General features: G+C 49.0%; 1 protein-coding gene across 4 annotated transcripts in view; it reads right to left on the bottom strand.

The window, feature by feature from the left end:
* The window catches only part of CACNA1A (calcium voltage-gated channel subunit alpha1 A), a gene marked incomplete at its 5' end in the record, with an annotated part of 211,930 nt that overhangs the window by 108,232 nt on the left and 86,778 nt on the right, over positions 1 to 16,920 (bottom strand). For all 4 annotated transcript variants that reach the window (XM_080796328.1, XM_080796331.1, XM_080796329.1 and 1 more), the window contains 3 exons: positions 3,108 to 3,301; positions 7,587 to 7,739; positions 10,239 to 10,330. In XM_080796328.1, the coding sequence (XP_080652454.1) occupies positions 3,108 to 3,301; positions 7,587 to 7,739; positions 10,239 to 10,330 (439 nt within the window). The remainder of the gene's footprint in view (positions 1 to 3,107; positions 3,302 to 7,586; positions 7,740 to 10,238; positions 10,331 to 16,920) is intronic.

Genomic DNA, 16,920 nt, shown 5'->3' with positions numbered 1-16,920 from the left:
CTGGAGGAGGCCAAGAAGGCCAGTGCCTTGACAGGGTGCTTCTGGAGCCCAGACTGGGAGACAATGAATGTCTGTTGCTTTAGCCACCACTTCGTGCTATTTTATTACTGCCCTAGACTCACATCAGGCCCAGATCATGGGTGAGGTTTCTACGAACAGGATGATGGTGGGATGTAAGTACATGTAAAGTTCTAGAAGGCTACTCGGAGTTAGTAACAGCTACCAGTAGGTTGAGGGTGAGGGTGGGGAATAAAGTGGAACCCCACAGCTCACTCTACTTCGTCGGGTGCTGCTGGGGTTTTTATGATAAGAAATTCATATGTTTCTGAGAGCTGTGCCTACCAGGGTGGAGAATTTGGCCCTACACAGAGCTCGCTCAGGACCAGGCGCTGTTCTAAACACTTCACATGTACCCAGCTCACTCAGTCCTCCTGCCGTGTGAGGTAGGACCGTGCTTCTCCTCATACTGCACAAGTGGAAATGAGGCACAGAGAGGCCAAGTGACTTGCCCAAGGTTGCACAGCAAGGAAGTGGTAGAGTCAGGATGGGGACCCAGGCAGTCTGGTGCCTGACTGTGCTTTCACCACTTCCCCTCAGCTTGTTTCCCCAAAGACAGCTCAGCTCTAAGCTTCCAGGACAAGTATCTCTTCCAACAATAGTAGTTATGACTAGAGAATCTTCTGGAAATATGTCATCCTGCTCATGCTTCCTCTCCCACTACTAAGTACATCCCCAGTGTCTTCCTCTGAACCTCTGGACACTTTCTCTGGACACAACCCTTTCCCATGTTCACAATTTTCTTAGCTTCTGTTCCTCAGTCCCATTCTCTGTCCAAGTTCCTTACCTTCCTGGCCCCTGGCTCTGTTTCACTTCCAGGAGGGCTCATTTCCCTCTGCAGCCTCCTCTCACACCACCCTTGCAAAGCAAAAATCTAGAACCCATAAAAATCCCCCAGCAAGCTTTTGCCAATTCGGTGTAACCTTTGATCCAAGCTCTTTGCAAGTGAGGCCCAAGAGAGAGACTGAACATTTCTTAGATCTGTGGTCTGTTTCTAGGATGCTATGCTTAGACAAGGTCTTCATACAAATTAGGACACCATATCTCTTTCTTACATTCTTTATAGTTGTCAAAAAACTGTAATAATGGACTACAATACCAAATACCATTATTTGGTAATACCAATAATACACTACCAAATAATGGTAGTCTACAATACAAATTACACTCCTGAGATGTGGCTTGTGCAGTATGTGACATGCTCAACTGTCCATGGCACTTTTGCAATTCACTTCCAGGCTGTACTCTCAGCCCCAGCCAAAAATGAGCCACTGATCAAAAGGATAGGTTCTTGCAAATCTCCGTCCACCCCCAAGGGGGAACCTTCCTTAAGAAACCTCAACTGCCACCAGGAGACTTCAGCAGCCCCACATGTAGGAAGAAACATGGTGTTGCTTCCCCAGCAGGCCAAGCCCTGGCTCATATGGCAGAACCTTAACTGGCAATTTCAGCACTTACGCAGGCAGAGAGGACACCTCTGTGAGTCAACAGAGGTATATATGTGGACCAGCCCAATGAGGTCACTACACTTGTGGCATCTTGTACTCCTGACTCCACCCATCTCCAGCTGCTGACAGGTGACTGACTTGGGGCGGGGGTGGGGGGAGGCCCTCTTAAGGCACAGGTGGGTGAGGAAGGTGTGCTGTGTTTAGGGCAGAGAGAGCTCTAAAACCTGTACATGTAAATATCTATCAAAATTATAAATACACTTTAGTCGTTGACCCAGTGATCCCACTTCTGGGAATGGACACCACCAACCCCTGCTATTTCTGCACCAGGATGAAAAGACATAAATGCAGCAGGGCTCGTGGCAGCTCTGAGTTCAATGTCAGAGGATGGGGAACCATCCAAGCCTTTGTCTGTGGGAGAACTGATTAAATGAACCACAGTCCACCAAACAATGGAGTGCTATGCAGCTGTACAAAAGAACCAGGTCATGTTCCATGTCCTGCCATGGAAAGATCTCCAGGATATGTTGTCGTGAGACCCGCCCCCCCCCCAAACAAAAATCACAGAATAAAACAGCAGGCATAGAATGCTACGCTTTGGGGTAAGAAAGAGGGAGGAGGATATAAATTTGATTACACTTATATTTGCATAAACACAGAAAGCATACACCAAGGAGCTGAAGGGGTGGCACCTGGTGGAGGGATAGGAAACAGGATCCAAGTGGGGCAGGAGGGTCTGTCTCTAATGTTTTCAAGATCTCAGACAAGAGTACTGATGGAGGCCCACATACTCTGTGTAAATATTTAAAAGCTACTAAATAAAATATGCTGTATGCTTCGCCTTTGTAAACATACCTTCATAAGCACTGGGAAGGTCAGGGTGGAATTTAGAACCTAGACGTCTGCCCTGGAGCATGATGTGAACAAATCCAGCCCTGCCCCTGGACCATGCATGGCCTGCCTTCTCTCCCACTCATGGCTCCATCTGGCCTGGGGCAGGGGGCTTCATGCACACATGCATGGACATTCCTGCTCACATGGCTAAGCTCCAGCCACATTTGTGCCAACAGATGCTCCTAGGACACCTGGCCCAGTTGGAGAACAGACCCACAGAAGAATCTCATGCAAGTCCATGGAATCTGGGCTTGGGCAGAAAATTCCAGAATCCTGGATAATCCAAGAAGGTTGTCTAGAAAGTGGGATAGCTGGTACCAGCTTCTGAAAGATATATCCCCTGTGCCCCATGGGCTCCTCACCCTACAGAGAGGAAGTGTGGCTGGCAGAGGGCCAGCAAGGGTCCCAGCACAGAGTCCCTTTGTATACATCCCGGGATATTACTCTTTTATCCATATGGGCTTGTGAATCACACATTTACATATTAAAAAATCTAAAATTATACTTAAACACTTTAATGGTGAAAATTTATGCAGCATCTAAGTGCCCTCTAGATTTCCAAGTCTCAAGGGGCCTCCTCTACCTAAAGTTCTGATGCCTCCTGTCCCCTCGCCCTGCCCCACCTCACCGGCTCAGAGTCCCTCCAATTCAGCCTCAGGAATTGGCTGGTCCAGGAGGGCCACCTCTCCCCATACTTGCATCACTTACGTTGTAGAGGAGGTCAGTCCACCCTTCCATGGTGATGCACTGGAAAACTGTCAGCACTGCAAATAGGATGTTGTCGAACTGAGTGATCCCATTGTTGGGCCCTTCCCAGTAGGGCTGACATTTGGTCCCATTGGGGCAGGTGCGGGCGGGTTCCTCTGTCCCACACGGAGCCGGAGACTCACCCTGAATGTCATCTATGAAAGGGAAGGGGAGAAAAGTCAGGGGAAAGGGCTAGGAAAACCAGCTCTGAGAAACAGGGGCTGTAGAGATTCAATATTGTTGGAAAAAAATGACTATTGGAATGAATTTATCAGTATTTTTTTAAGTTTGGCTTTGTTGATCTATTCATTGTTTTCTGTTTTATAATTTCTTCTCCAAGTTTTATCACTTTTCCTGTGCATTTCCTAAACTTTTGAGATGGATTCATTTCTTTTAAGGCTATAAATTGCCCTCTGCATGCAGGTTTAGTTGCATCTCGCAAAACCTGTTATGCATTATTATCATTATCACTCAAGTAAAATATTCAGCAATTTCCAATATTATTTCTTCTTTGACCCATGGATAACCAAGATGCATTTCTTATTTTTTTTTTTAACTTGCCAGATATTTACAAAACCAGAATAGCATAGGGGCACCTGGGTGGCTCAGTCGGTTGGGTGTCTGACTCTTGATTTCAACTTGGGTCGTGATCTCAGGGCTGTGGAATCAAGCCTTGTGTCAGGCTCTGTGCTCAGCATGGACTCTACTTGTCCCTCTCCCTCTGCTCCTCACCCCATGCTATCTCTCTCTAAAATAAATAAAATCTTAAAAAATAGAATAGCATAATGAATTTCCATGTACCTATCACCAATTTCAACACTTATCAACTCAGGGCTAGTCTTGTTTCATCTGTATCCCCTCCCCAGACTTTGCCTTGCACTAGAATATTTCTAAAGCAAATCTCAGCTACCCTATCATTTCATCCACAAATAAGCATGCCTCTTAATTTCCAAACTCTTTCAGGGTTATCCTTTTGTTACCGAGTTCCAGCTTAATTACACTGTGGTCAGAGGATAATATTTTGTGTACTTTGGTCCTCTAAGATCTGTTGAGATGTGCTTTCTGTTCCCTAACATAGAGGGTCTGGGTGAATATGCCATGCACGTTGTGAGATGGTTGGGTGCAGCGTTCTCCAGACTTCCATTAGGGCAAATATGTGAATCACGTGATGCTGTTCTTCAGTTGCCTGACTGATTTTTCTTTTTTTCCTCTTTTCTCCCCTTCTCTTCTCTCCCCGTTTCCCTCCCTCCTTCCCTTCTTTCTTTCTTTCTTTTCTTTCCTTTCCTTTTTTTCTTTTCTTTCTTTCTTTTGAGATGTACTGGGCTCAGGGAGCTGTTCTGGGGGCGAGGGAGACCAGTACACACAGTACTTACCCTTAGGCACAGGAGCTAAGTTTTCTCCCCAAACAGCAAGAGGCAGATTGTAAAAATGCCACAAGGAAAAGAGACACATGCCAACAGATGCCCCTTTTGCTGGCAACCAAAGACAACTTCCTGGTGAAGTTGGGCTGGGTGCCAAAGGTGGGGTCTGAATTCCAAGGTGTTGATGGGGAGATCCTGGAAACACATGGCATCAGGGGAGCACAGAATGACCCAGGGGTGTCCCCACTGGACCAGAGCCGTGGATACAAGAGGACCCTATTCAGTGAGTCACACTTTTGAAGGTTTTCAGAGAGCAACACTGTCCGCCAAGAAAACAAACAGCCAAGTGTGCAAATTCAAGGTCTCCACAAAATAAAAATAGCTCTCAATGTATGTGCTATGGGCACAAATTCCCAACCCCCACTCAGCATGCAGCAGAGAGAAATAAACCAGCACGGAAGGCGTGAATCTTACTGGCCTTTGAAGCGTCAGTTAAATAGAAACTGTAGGTCACGCAAAGTGACACCCGCCACTCTCAGAGCTGACACCCACTGCTCAAGAAGAAATGAGCACATCAGCCACTAGTTTAAGTGGCTGGAAATGCCTTCCTCATTCATGCTGGATTTGGTACAGGGGGGCTAATATTTAACAGATACAGATCGGAAGGCAACATCTTCTAAACAACAGGCTCCGAGCGGGGAGAAGAAAATGCATGGGCTCCTATAAGAAATGAGAACCAGCGTTTGTTGGGAAGGTCACCTCTGTCCAGAACCTTCTATGTCTCCACCCTGTGACCAAGTCTGGCTCAGTTCCCACCCCCTGCGGCCCCCTGCGTCAGTCAGTGAACTCTGGTCCCTCCTTTTCCTCAGGGCTACAAGAGCTCCCCAATGTTCATCCATATTTGGTGGGGAGAGAAAGCTCACATCAGCCTTCATGGCTACAAACTGGTTGGAGGCGAGGAGTCTTACTTATCTCCTTAAACAATTTTGGAGGCACTTGGAAAGCAGAATGCTTTCCACTTTACCTTTGCATCTCTCTGAGTGTTTGGCACGGTTCTGGGCACGCGGGAACCAGGTTCCCGAGGATAAAGAGATACAGCTGGAAATCTGTCTCTCCTTGGCAGTTTGGCCCAGTGGTTCTCCTGATTTCAATCCCCCCTCAACCCTCCGCCCCCCCATCACGAACCACTCTGAGTGCTGCTTCTAGAAAAGCAACCGTCCAGAGAGTCTGAGGAATTTGGTTATAAATATATTTTAAAATTAACCTGCTGCCTGGGTGTCTGTATATATCTGTCTCTTACTCACACGCCTTATATTTTTAATCGCGAGCTTTTCAGTCATCCTCCTAAAATGAGGTTTTCGAACCCCCCGGCAGCTCCCCCCCCCACATCTGCCCCCTCACAACCCCGCTCAGACCTAAGCCAGTTGTGTCTGCTTGACTAGAAAGACCAAAAAAGAAAAAAAAAATCACCTCAACAAAACCCCAAAACCTAGGCTCCGGGAGACCTGGTTTCTCTGCTCTTGGCTGACTTTTCCGAGGGGCCCTGCCCTGTATCTCTCCCTCCTGTGTTTCCGCCCAGGTGACGAGGCCAGGCGCAGAAATAGCTCTGCCTCAATTAACACCTTCTTCATCGGGGAAAGAAATAATTAGGACATCCCATATTGAGCAAACTTCACAAGCCCAGGAGAGAAGGAGTCAGGAGGAGCAAGAGAAAAGGAGGAAGAAAGAGGACATCTTGAACAAACGTTTCCAACTGAGTTTCCCTCCCCTCTGGGGTGGTCTTGGGCCATGGCTCCACCACGTGGGGTGCGTGGGAAGCCACTCCTGGACAGAATCTTCTTCCCAGAGAGACGGGCCTAAAACTCCTTTCATGTCTCACAGGGGTTCCCCTTTAGCTTCACCATCCACGCTGTCTATCCCCTGAATTCGTGGTTCCCTTGTCCCATGATCGGCATTGCCAGTCAGCCCGCCCATCTGGACCAAGATGGCCAGTGGTTCCAACACGGACATACAGGCTTCTGTCCTTATCCGGTTCCATTTGGTTCTTAGGCTTCAGAGAGCAAAGCAGCTTGGAGAGCAGGACATTTAGTGGAAAATGTATCTGGAGGGTCCTGGGGCCCCTGAGTGTGTGGATAGTGGGGGACACCGCCCTTTGACATTGCTGATTTAGAGCTGAGTCCCACAAGTGAACCTCCTGCCTTCCTGGCTGTTCTCTGCCTGTCCCCCGACCTTGACACAGAACCCTGCTTGTGTTAGGTTCTGATTGTTAGTGTCCTGCCTCCCAGCTGGGGTGTCTTCAAGGTACATTCTGGGGGGGGGGCAAGAGGGCCAGCTTCTCTATTCCTTTTCTCCAGGCAATGGGGATTGCCCCCCAACAAAGCAATCAGACCTCTTCCTTCCTGACCAGGCTGTCCCCTTTCCTCCTGCTTGAGAACACAGCCCCTGCAAGGTTATGAGGCAGAAGCTGCTGGCACCCTGTCCATATCCTGCTGTTGGCCTGGCCTCCCCACCCTCCCGCCTGGAAACATCTCTCATGCCTCTCCAGCCCGGCATGCAGGTCAGCCAGCCATGCAGGGACATTAATGCCCACCCAGGGACAGTCCTTGTCAGTGTCGGACAGAAGTTGGTCGATAAGAGCCTGACTCCCTTGTCCCCTGGCTGGGATGGGTCTGAGGCGTGTGTCCTATGCTACCTCCCCAGGCTGCACAATGGGACCGGGCCCCAGCTGCCTACAATGGTAGCCTGCTTGATAACACTACACCCCTTCACTAGACGTCTTCCTTCCCTGTCTCATGTCCCCACTCCCCCTCTGGCACTTCCTGGGATCACTTCCCAAATAAACTACTTACCCCTGGGACAGCTTCCGGGGAACCCCAATTCAAGGCCCTAGAACAACTAAGACCCCAAGGGCTATCTCACCCTCGGCTTTGCCCGTAGCACTTTGGAAGGAAGTTCTCCCAGCTGCCAGGAGAAAGAAGCAAAGCCCTGCATATCCTTTCCAGGAGCTTGTCCCCAAGGGAGGAAGACTGGAAAAAAACCAGAAAACAAAAACCAACCACATCATGCTGCTTGGACCTACCTGTCCCCTCTTCAAAGCAGGTGGTATGAAATTTTCCCATATAAAATTCTAACCCTATGATTGCAAAAATAAGGATTGCAAAAAATAGGAGGAGGCCGATCTGCAGCAGGGGGATCATTGCCTTCATGATCGACTTCAGGACGACTTGTAAACCTGAGAAGACACAGAGAGAGCCCCACGGCTCTGTGAGCAAGCACCCCAAACTCTAGGAACCCAGAGCACATGCGAGGCTGGGGGTGGGGCAATGACGAGGGACCACACAGGCTGGTTGTCATAAAATGGGAACAAGCCCTCCTAATATTTTAAGGCACTTCTTTTAAAATATTTTTAAAGCATTTGACATATGCTGTCATTTGTTGACCTTTTAGCTAAGGAAGGGGTGGAAATTGATAGCTTTCTGAGCCATATTCCCGGGTGTTGGGAAGCTTTTACCCAGAGCGGGGTGCCTTTTCCTAATTTTTCCCACCAAGAGGGGGCGTCTTTTCCTAATTCATGCAGAGGCACCAGTGAAGCCAGCCACACCTCTGCGCGGGGACAGCAGTCAATGTCCCAGTTCCAGTCCTGAGAAACCAGACATGGTTTCATTGGCTTCTAGCACAACCGCATGAAGTGGGCACCCGTGTAAAATCACCCCATTTTGCAGAGGTGGGAAGCAAGTCCGAGAGAGGTGAATCATCCAAGGGCGTCAGAAATAACAGAGCCGGGACTAAAACCCAGGTCTGAGGGATGTCAAATCTGCGTGTTTGTAGCCACTGTGCTATTTGGAAAGTCTGTGGTTAAAATCAAGGTTCAGACAAAAAGCCCAAGGCCTTGCTTCCTGATTAGAAGAACTTTGCATGGCTCACGATGAGCACCTCCTGGCAGTTGGAAGCCCCAGGGACCTGCAATGGAAGGGTGATGCTAATGGAGGCGGTGGGCAGAGTGGTTAGGGCTCTGGACACTGCCCGAGGTGAGTGCCCAGGCCGGGGAGCCTCCCCCTCTGCTGAGCCCCCCTTCCAGCTGGCTGGAATGGCTCCCTGCTGCCCCTCCTCTTTATACAAATGCCCTTGGTTTTCAAGAGCTGCCTTACCCGAGCAGCCCTTGTCTTCCTGCCATCCCATCCCCCCCCCCGCCCTGCCCCCAATAAGTGACCAGGGAAGGATGAAAGGCCAGCCGTCCCTCTGCCTCAGGTTGGAGGATAGCTCTGGTGCCCCTCACACTCCTGAGCTTTCCGCAGGATCAGGCCGAGACTGCATCCTTGCTCGTAAGCTTTCCGGTCCCATCCTCCTGCCCTCATTCCCTCTCTCCGGACACCCCTCCCCAGATAAAGCAGGGCCACCTGAGCACCTAGCGAAGTCTGCATTGAGGGGACCGACCTAGTCGTCTGCTTACTAGCAACGTGACCTTCAGCAAGTCAGGTCACCATTCGGAATCTTGGTTTCTTCCTCTGTAAATGGGGACTGGAATAGCACCTTCTTCTCAGGATTAAATGAGAGAGCACATATCTGGCAAAGTACCACCAGAGGTGCTGAAATTCTTGTTAGTATTAGTTTGGGGATGACCCCTTAATGCAATGCAGGCAGCTCCTGGAGTCCTACGGACAGCCAAGCACAGTGCCTTCTTTCTATGAAAAGCCCCTGCTGGTGGTCGTCTGGGAGATCTTACTGTTTAAATCCAGATGGCAATGAACCTGACCAATGAAGCCAATGAGTTAAATGGAACTGATAATAGAACCTACCTCACAGGCTTGTCGTAAAGACAAACGAATTTTTAAAATGGCAAATATTCAGAACAGTGCCTGGCACATAGTAAGTGCTTTCTTTTCTCTTCTTTTTCTTTCTTTTTTTTTTTTTTAGTAAGTGCTTTCAAAATTAGTAGTAGTAGTACTAACTGAGGCAGCGGGACAGAAAAAGGTCAGCCCTGGTTTGTTTGGTTTTTGGCAGCCAAATCTACGTCTGACCCCGAGAATGGCAGCTGCGCCCAAAGGGTGGGGCAAGAGCACTCTTGGAGGAGGACAAAGCAAGAAGATGGGATGAGTATGGGCTCTGGAGCTCATTACTGTCAAGTTGTCAGAGCTCAGGTGCAGAATTTAACCTGTCTGAGCCTTGGCCTTTTCATCTGTAAAATGGGTTCATTGGGCCATTGAGAAGACAAACAAGACATTGCATGTAACATTCTCTCTACAGTGTCCAGTATGCAGCAGGTGCTCAATAGATGGTCACAGTCACTGCCACCCGTGTTAGTGGTCAGGCTTGGGGTCCTACTTGCTAACTCCTAATCCTGCCATTTTCAGCCACATGACTGTGCTCAAATTATTCAGCTGCTCTGAGCCTCAGTTTCCACATCTGTAAAATGGAGATATCAGCACTCCCTCCCAACTTCAAGAGCCTTGAGTACTGACTGAGATGTATCAGCATGGTTCCTGATAGACAGCACGTGCTCAATAAACAGGTGCTGTGGTTATAGGTGAGGCTCCTGGCTTGCTTTTGAAAGCTCACGGAGACCTGCTGCCAGGTCCCTGGGGGTCCCTTGGGAGCATCCCCCCAAGAGAAGGTGGCCCTGGGACAAGCTGGGAAGCACTCAGGGGCCGCTTCTGAGATGCTCTGCAGAGGAGAAATTGAGGACTCCTAGGACCCCTGAGCAGACCCCTTCCAGGGTTGGAAACTCACGCACTTGGGATTCCAGACACCAGCTTGAGCGGCCTCAACACTCGAACTGCCCTCAGCGTCCGTAGGTCAAACTCCGTCCCAACTGTCGCCAAGATGCTGGAAGAAAAGAAGCCAGAGCGGAAAACAGAGGGTGGGTTTCAGGGTCAGACGGGAGTGGGATTTGATGTCATTTATTGGCTAGGCGACCACAGGCAGGTGACTTTACACTGCTGGCCTCAGTTTTATCTCCTGTGTTTACCGTACTTGCCTTATAGGATAAAAGGTGATTTACAACGACCCCAACAAGGTGTATGGTTGATGGTGGTAATGAACACCGGATTGAGAGGAATAGAAGCTTTCTGTTGGCACGTGGTTGGATTGACATTCAATATATTTCACATGCACAACTGGAATGAATCGTGGGAAGGCCCAGGGGTCCTGGGGAGCAGCTAGGGAGAATGGCAGACCCTTCGGGGCTCAGCGCTTTTTACCAACTGGCAGGAAAGTGGTTCAGTATTACAAGCCCAGCCTGCATGGGGTTCAAATCCCGGCTCTGCTATTTCCCACCTGGGTGACCCTGGACAAGCCGGTACACCTCTCTGTGCCTCAGTTTCTCTTTTTATAGAACAGGGATAACAATAGTACTGACGATGCCTCAAAGGGATGTGGGGATTAAATGGACTGATACAGGTGCTGTGGTCGGCATGGTGCCTGGCACACAGGAAGTGTGCTAAGCTCCTCGGAAATAAATGAAAAGGGAAAAAAAAAAAACCCCACAGAAAACCAAACCAAACAATGAGTGTGGCTCCGCTGGTGTGCAGCTGAGGGAGCGTGAGGAGGCCGGGGTGGCCGGAGCCAAGCCAGCAGGGTGACAGTGGGAGGAGGTGAGGGCAGGGTGGTGATGGGCAGATCGTACAGGGCCCAGTGGGCCACGGTGCGGACTCTGGTTCCTTTTCTGAGTGACGTGGGAGCCACGGAGGGTTCTGAGCACTGGAGGGATGGGATGTGACCTGTATTACAAGAAGGTCCCCTGCGGGGCAAGGCCAGAGGTTGGGAGGGGGGTGAGGAACGGGCCACCACACTTCCAAGTGAACCGTGGCGGGTCTGGGCCAGCTGCGCTGGACACAGTGGTAGCACTGAGAAGAACTTGATCCCACCCTCCGGGGACCGCACAAGTGGGTGAGGTTCAAGCTCGAGTCCCTGTGGCCTCAGGCTGGAGACTAAGGAGGACCTAAATATAGACAGGAGAGCTGGGGACAGCATCACCATGGAGCCCAAGTACAAGGAGGTAGCACAGCACAAAATCTCAGACCCAGAGTTAAACCCTGGCCCTACGTTTTCACACTGTGTGGCCTTTGTCCTAACTTGTCTAAGCCTCAGAAATGAAGATAATCTGACCTCCCTCTGGCCCAGGGCAATCATAACCTGGCACCTACCATGTACTATTTTTCATCCCCCACCCTGGAAGGATGAGAAGGAATTAAGAGGGAATGGGACAGAGTGGAGTGGGGAGGCTTCTGTGGCCAAGAATGCCCCACAACGACATGCTTTGTTCAGGATATTGGTGGGGAAAAATGGGTGGGCTGGTGTTGGAGGCTGTGAACTGGGGGCTGAGGAGGTGGGTCTTATCCTGTGGACAGTGGGAGTCATGTAAGGTTTCGGAGCAGGGGAGGGATGTGATTAGGGTTGGCGTGGTGAAGACAAGGCTGACAGCTGACAGGACAGATGGGCAGTGATGGAGGCAGAGCGAGGAGGGAGCGGTGAGAGCAGGCCAGCGTAATGAGGGCTGGAACTAGGACAAAGGCAGTGGGAGTACAAAGGAGGCCCCAATTTAAATATAGCTGCCATTGATTGCTGGGCATCAGGGAGCTTGCCTGGGCTCATCAAATCCTCCCTGCATCCCAGCAGTCTGCAGGATGAGTCCCATTTTCCAGAGGAAACTAGAGCCTGGAGAAGTTACTAATGCATGGAGGTCCACTAATGGGTGGACCTCCATGCATTAGTAACTCAAAGCCAGGACCCCGGGACTCCAGAACACCAGGTTTCTCCCTCACATGGCTCATTGAATGGGGTGGAGGCCATGGTGGGAAAGGGAGAAAGGAAGACTGGCTTCTTGGTTCTGAATTGGCCACTAAGCAACAGCTATTCATTTATTCAATGAGGGTTTATTGAGCACCTACTATAGGGTGCCTGAGGACACTGCCATGCACAAAGAGACGATGGGAAAACATGACATGTTAGATCGTGGCAAGTGCTATGGAGAACAATATGGCAGCCACCAGGGTTTCCCATGGAAAAGATTGGGTGGGGTGGGAGCTAGAAGAATCAAAGAGGCCTGCGGGGTTTTGGCCTGAGCTACCTGAAGGATGAAGTCTCTGTAAATTGAAATAGGAGAGGCGTAGGTTTGGAGGAAGATCAAGACTGGGCTGTGGACATGATGAGTTTGAGATGCCAGTTTAAAACCTTCCATTGGCTTCCATCAGGCTTAGAATATAATCCAAACTCTACCATGACCACATGACCTTGCATGACTTGACTCCCACTGACTGCCTGTCCTACCACATTCTGGCCACTCTGATCTTCTGTTCCTTCAGCAGGAAGAGCTCCTTCCTGCCATGGGGGTGTTACACTGGCCATTTCTTCTACTGCAAGTGCCTGTCCCCTCAACTCTCTCCCTCTTCGCCTTGCTGGCCTTCTTCAAATCCTTCAGAGCTCACATTTTGCCTTCTTAGAGAGGATCTCCCCAGCTCCTCTTGCTAAGGAGATCCTTTACTCTGAAGGATTATACAGCTTATTAAGTTGCATTTATTATTCACCCCCTTTTTTTTACAATGTGAGCACCATGAGGACAAAGTTGTTTGTTTGTTTGTTTGTTTATAGTGCCTGTAGCACTGTTTACGGCCTAGCAGGGAATCAGTAAAAATCTGGTAAGTGAGAAAAGAGTGGTGGAAAACAGGGTTATGGTAGACCAGATATCCTAGGGGTAGATAGGGCAAGTGACAAAAGCCAAGCACCGCCCCCCCCCCCCCAGTGGAATGTTGGGGAAGAGCAACGTTTTAAGAGAAGGTGTTGAGAAAGGAGCTTGGTGAAAAAGAGGAAGTCAAGGAGGTGGCAGGAGACCTGGCAGAGAGGGTCATCCCTGGGGGTCAAGTTCAAAAGTGTTTTGAGAAAGGCAAAGCCGCTGGTCTCTAGGGCAGCCCGTGGATGAGTCAGGTGCAAAGGATGAGCAGCACCAGGTCACAGAGGAGTCGTGCCGTGGCTGATGGCTGGAGAGAACAAGAGAAGACGAACCAGAGGGGCGCCTGGGTGGCTCAGTGGGTTAAGCCTCTGCTTTCGGCATGGGTCATGATCTCAAGGTCCTGGGATCGAGTCCCGCATTAGGCTCTCTGCTCAGCAGGGAGCCTGCTCCCCGCCCCCCCTTTGCTTGCCTCTCTGCCTACTTGTGATCTCTGTCAAATAAATAAGTAAAATCTTTGAAAAAAAAATAAAAAATAAGAAAGAGAAGACGAACCAGAAAGAAGAGCCTGGGTATGAGAAAGGAGGATTTTCAGAGTGGGAGACACTAAATATGTTGACATGTCCAGAGAGAGAAGTCGATAATGTATCCCTTGGCCTTTAGAGCTGCCTGATATGGTAACCACTAGCCACACACAGCTATTTAAATATACCCTTAATTTAATTTAAGTTAAATCAGACATTTAGTTCCTCAGTCGCATTAGTTGCACTTACACGTAGCTGTTTAAATATATAATTAAATTAAATTAATTTAGACATTCAGTCCCTCAGTTGCATTAGATGTATTTCAAGTACTCCCTTAACCACACGTGGACAGTTGATTTCCATCATCGTAGACAGTTCCACTGGATGGCGCTGCTCTCGCATGCCCCCCACCCCCCACCACCAGGGCAGGAATTTTCATCTGTTTTGTTCACAGCTGTATCCTCGGTACTTAAAACTGTGCCTGGCATACAGGTAGGTGCTCAATAAATGCTTGTTGAATAGATAAGAAGGAAGTTAAATGTAAGAACGCCTAGCAATAACTAATATACTCTGAAAGAGATGGAAGGTTGGGTAGAAAACAGGACTTCCCTTAAACTAGGAAAAGAATCATGGAAGATACTGATGGTTGTTTATTCAATAGCCAATCCTACCCCCTCCCTTGCCAGTGGAGTCTGCCTTCCGTCAAAGAGTCAGAAAATGCCCAATAGTCTCTTTTCCTCAGGATCCCCTTCGATGGGAGCAGTGGTCACATGACTGGGTCATATGCCTAACAGGTTCTGAGTGAAAGCCTGCTGGAGGCTTCTGGGGACGAGTTTCCCTCCCCTGAGAGGAGTAACATGGCAGGAGACAACCCTTCCTCTTCTCTGGCCCAACACTTTTCTGTAGACATCTTGGAACAAGGTGGCCATCTTGGGACCATGAGTGGTAATGCTTACCAAGAGAGTCCTCACAATGGAGATGGCAATAGTGGAAAGATGGGAAGGATCCCTTGGGGACATCACTAAGCTGTGGAGCCAATCCTGCAACCAACCGCCGGGCCTCCAGACTTCTTACAATGTGGATAACAAACATCTTTTCTAGTGGATAAGAACCAGGCAGTTTAGGTTCAAATCCCCATCCCTCCAATCACTAGCTGTGTGACTTTGGGCAAGTCACTCAACTTTTCTGTTCCTCAGTTTCCTGAAGAGTACAATGGGGATGACAATTGTACTTACCCCAGTAGGTGTGGGGGTTTATGCAAGATGCTTGGAATTGTGCTCGGAATTTAGTAAATCCTCTACAAATGTTTGCTTTTTTCTTCACCATCATCATTTTTATTCTTGTGTTACTTGTGGCCAAGTTATACCAGACCCCACTGATAAAGGCAAGTCGTTGAGTTTTCTTCCTTTGTCAGGTTGTATGCTCGTTGCTTTACATACTCAGATCCATGCCTCAGAATCTTTACCAGGTGAGTGTTCTACTCTCATTTCATTGAGAGGGAAACTGAGACCCAGGGTGAACTACTTGTCTGCAGTCACATAGCTAACATGTGGTGCCTAGCTCCTGAGTCTTGCTGGTTAACCCCTGGTTAACTCCACCTTCCCCTCTCTCAGAACTTTAGCCAAGTTTATGTCTCCACTAACCCGAGTGCAGAAAGGAGCTAGGTTTTTCTCTGCTGCCTGGAAGTCAGGACGTCAATAAATATTTGTGGAGGAGTAACTACTATGTGCCAGGTGGGTGAGGAGGGAAATATGTGCAAAGGCCCTGGGGCTGGAGAGACCTCATGGTAAAGGGTGAGGTTACTGGCTGAGAGAGAGGAGCAGAGGACAGGAGAGCGACAAGGAGGTGTCAGTACAGTCAGAAAGCAGAAGAGAGAATGGGGGCTGCTCTGGACCCCTGACCTCAGGTTAGAAGAAGCACCTGCCAAGATTGACAGGGTCAGATCTTCGTGAGATGGGTACTTAGAAGCAGAACTTCTTCTCATGCCTTCTATATTCTTGCCATTCATAGATTGTGCAAATCCTCTTCAAGTTTATTTTTACATCACTTGGCTTTTACCTCCTCTTGGGAAAAGTATTTCTAAAATTCCTTTTAAAAAAATCTTCAGAGTCAAGTTAATCGCTTTCCTCAGTTCATGGCATCTTTCCACCTTTGGTCTGTGCAATGCCCCTCTCCGCTCATTCATTCCTTCATTCATTCCTTCCCTCTTATCCCCAAGCCCTACTTTCATTCGTCTCCCCTGAGAGACAACCAATATAATGTTTAATTTGGTCTTATTGGAGTGCATTCTTGCAAAACATGTGCTTTATTTTGAGTGCTTATATTTTTAACTTACATTGACGGCACGAAGTTAAAGCATATTCTGTTGTTTCCTGTTTTCACCCAGAACCATGTTTTTAAGCCCTATCCTGGGTGGTCTATTGGATGTGCCATCTGGAGCTTTCACTGGGCTCGGGGCTCTCCATAGGTGTATCTACCACATCCCTGTTCTCCAGGGATGGACACCAGCTGGCCTCCGGCATCCCGTCCACAGATGCTGGTGTAGTGAACATTCTCACACCACTCCTTATAGACCCGGCAAAAATCTCCCTGGGGTGGATGTCTTGGGGGATAACTGAGTCTGGCTTAACCCAACTTAGCATGCTGATGACCTTCCACATGGACACCCTCCCCCCAGGCCATACCCCCAGTCGTGGGGCAGGACCTCCTCTGTTCACACATTCTGTGGACCCTTGGCTCATCCACCATGCTGATTTTTTCCCACCACGAGAGGCACACAGAAATACTTGCAGTTTTAATTTTCATCGTTCTGATTACAAATGATTTTGAGTACCACGTCATATACTGATTAGCTTTTCAGACTTCTCTTCCCTAATCTCCCTGATCACAGTTTTTGCCTGTTTTCCTATTGGGGTTGTGTGTTATTCTTGTTGACTTGCAGACATTGCCTTGTATGGTCTTAATCAGTGCTGCCCAATATGGTAGTCATTGGCCACATGGGGCTCTGGACACTGGCAATGTGGCTGGTGGGAGTGAGAAGCTAAATTTTATTTTATTTTTTTATTTTTTCTTTAAAGATTTTATTTATTTATTTGACAGAGAGGGACACACAGCGAGAGAGGGAACACAAGCAGGGGGAGTGGGGGAGGGAAAAGCAGGCTTCCTGGCGAGCAGGAAGCCCGATGCAGGGCTCGATCCCAGGACCCTGGGATCATGATCTGGGTGGA

The sequence above is a fragment of the Martes martes genome, assembly GCF_963455335.1.
Source record: "Martes martes genome assembly, chromosome: 1".
NCBI lineage: Eukaryota > Metazoa > Chordata > Mammalia > Carnivora > Mustelidae > Martes > Martes martes.
The sequence above is the reverse complement of the archived record's forward strand: the minus strand, read 5'-3'. Positions and strand labels throughout refer to the sequence as shown.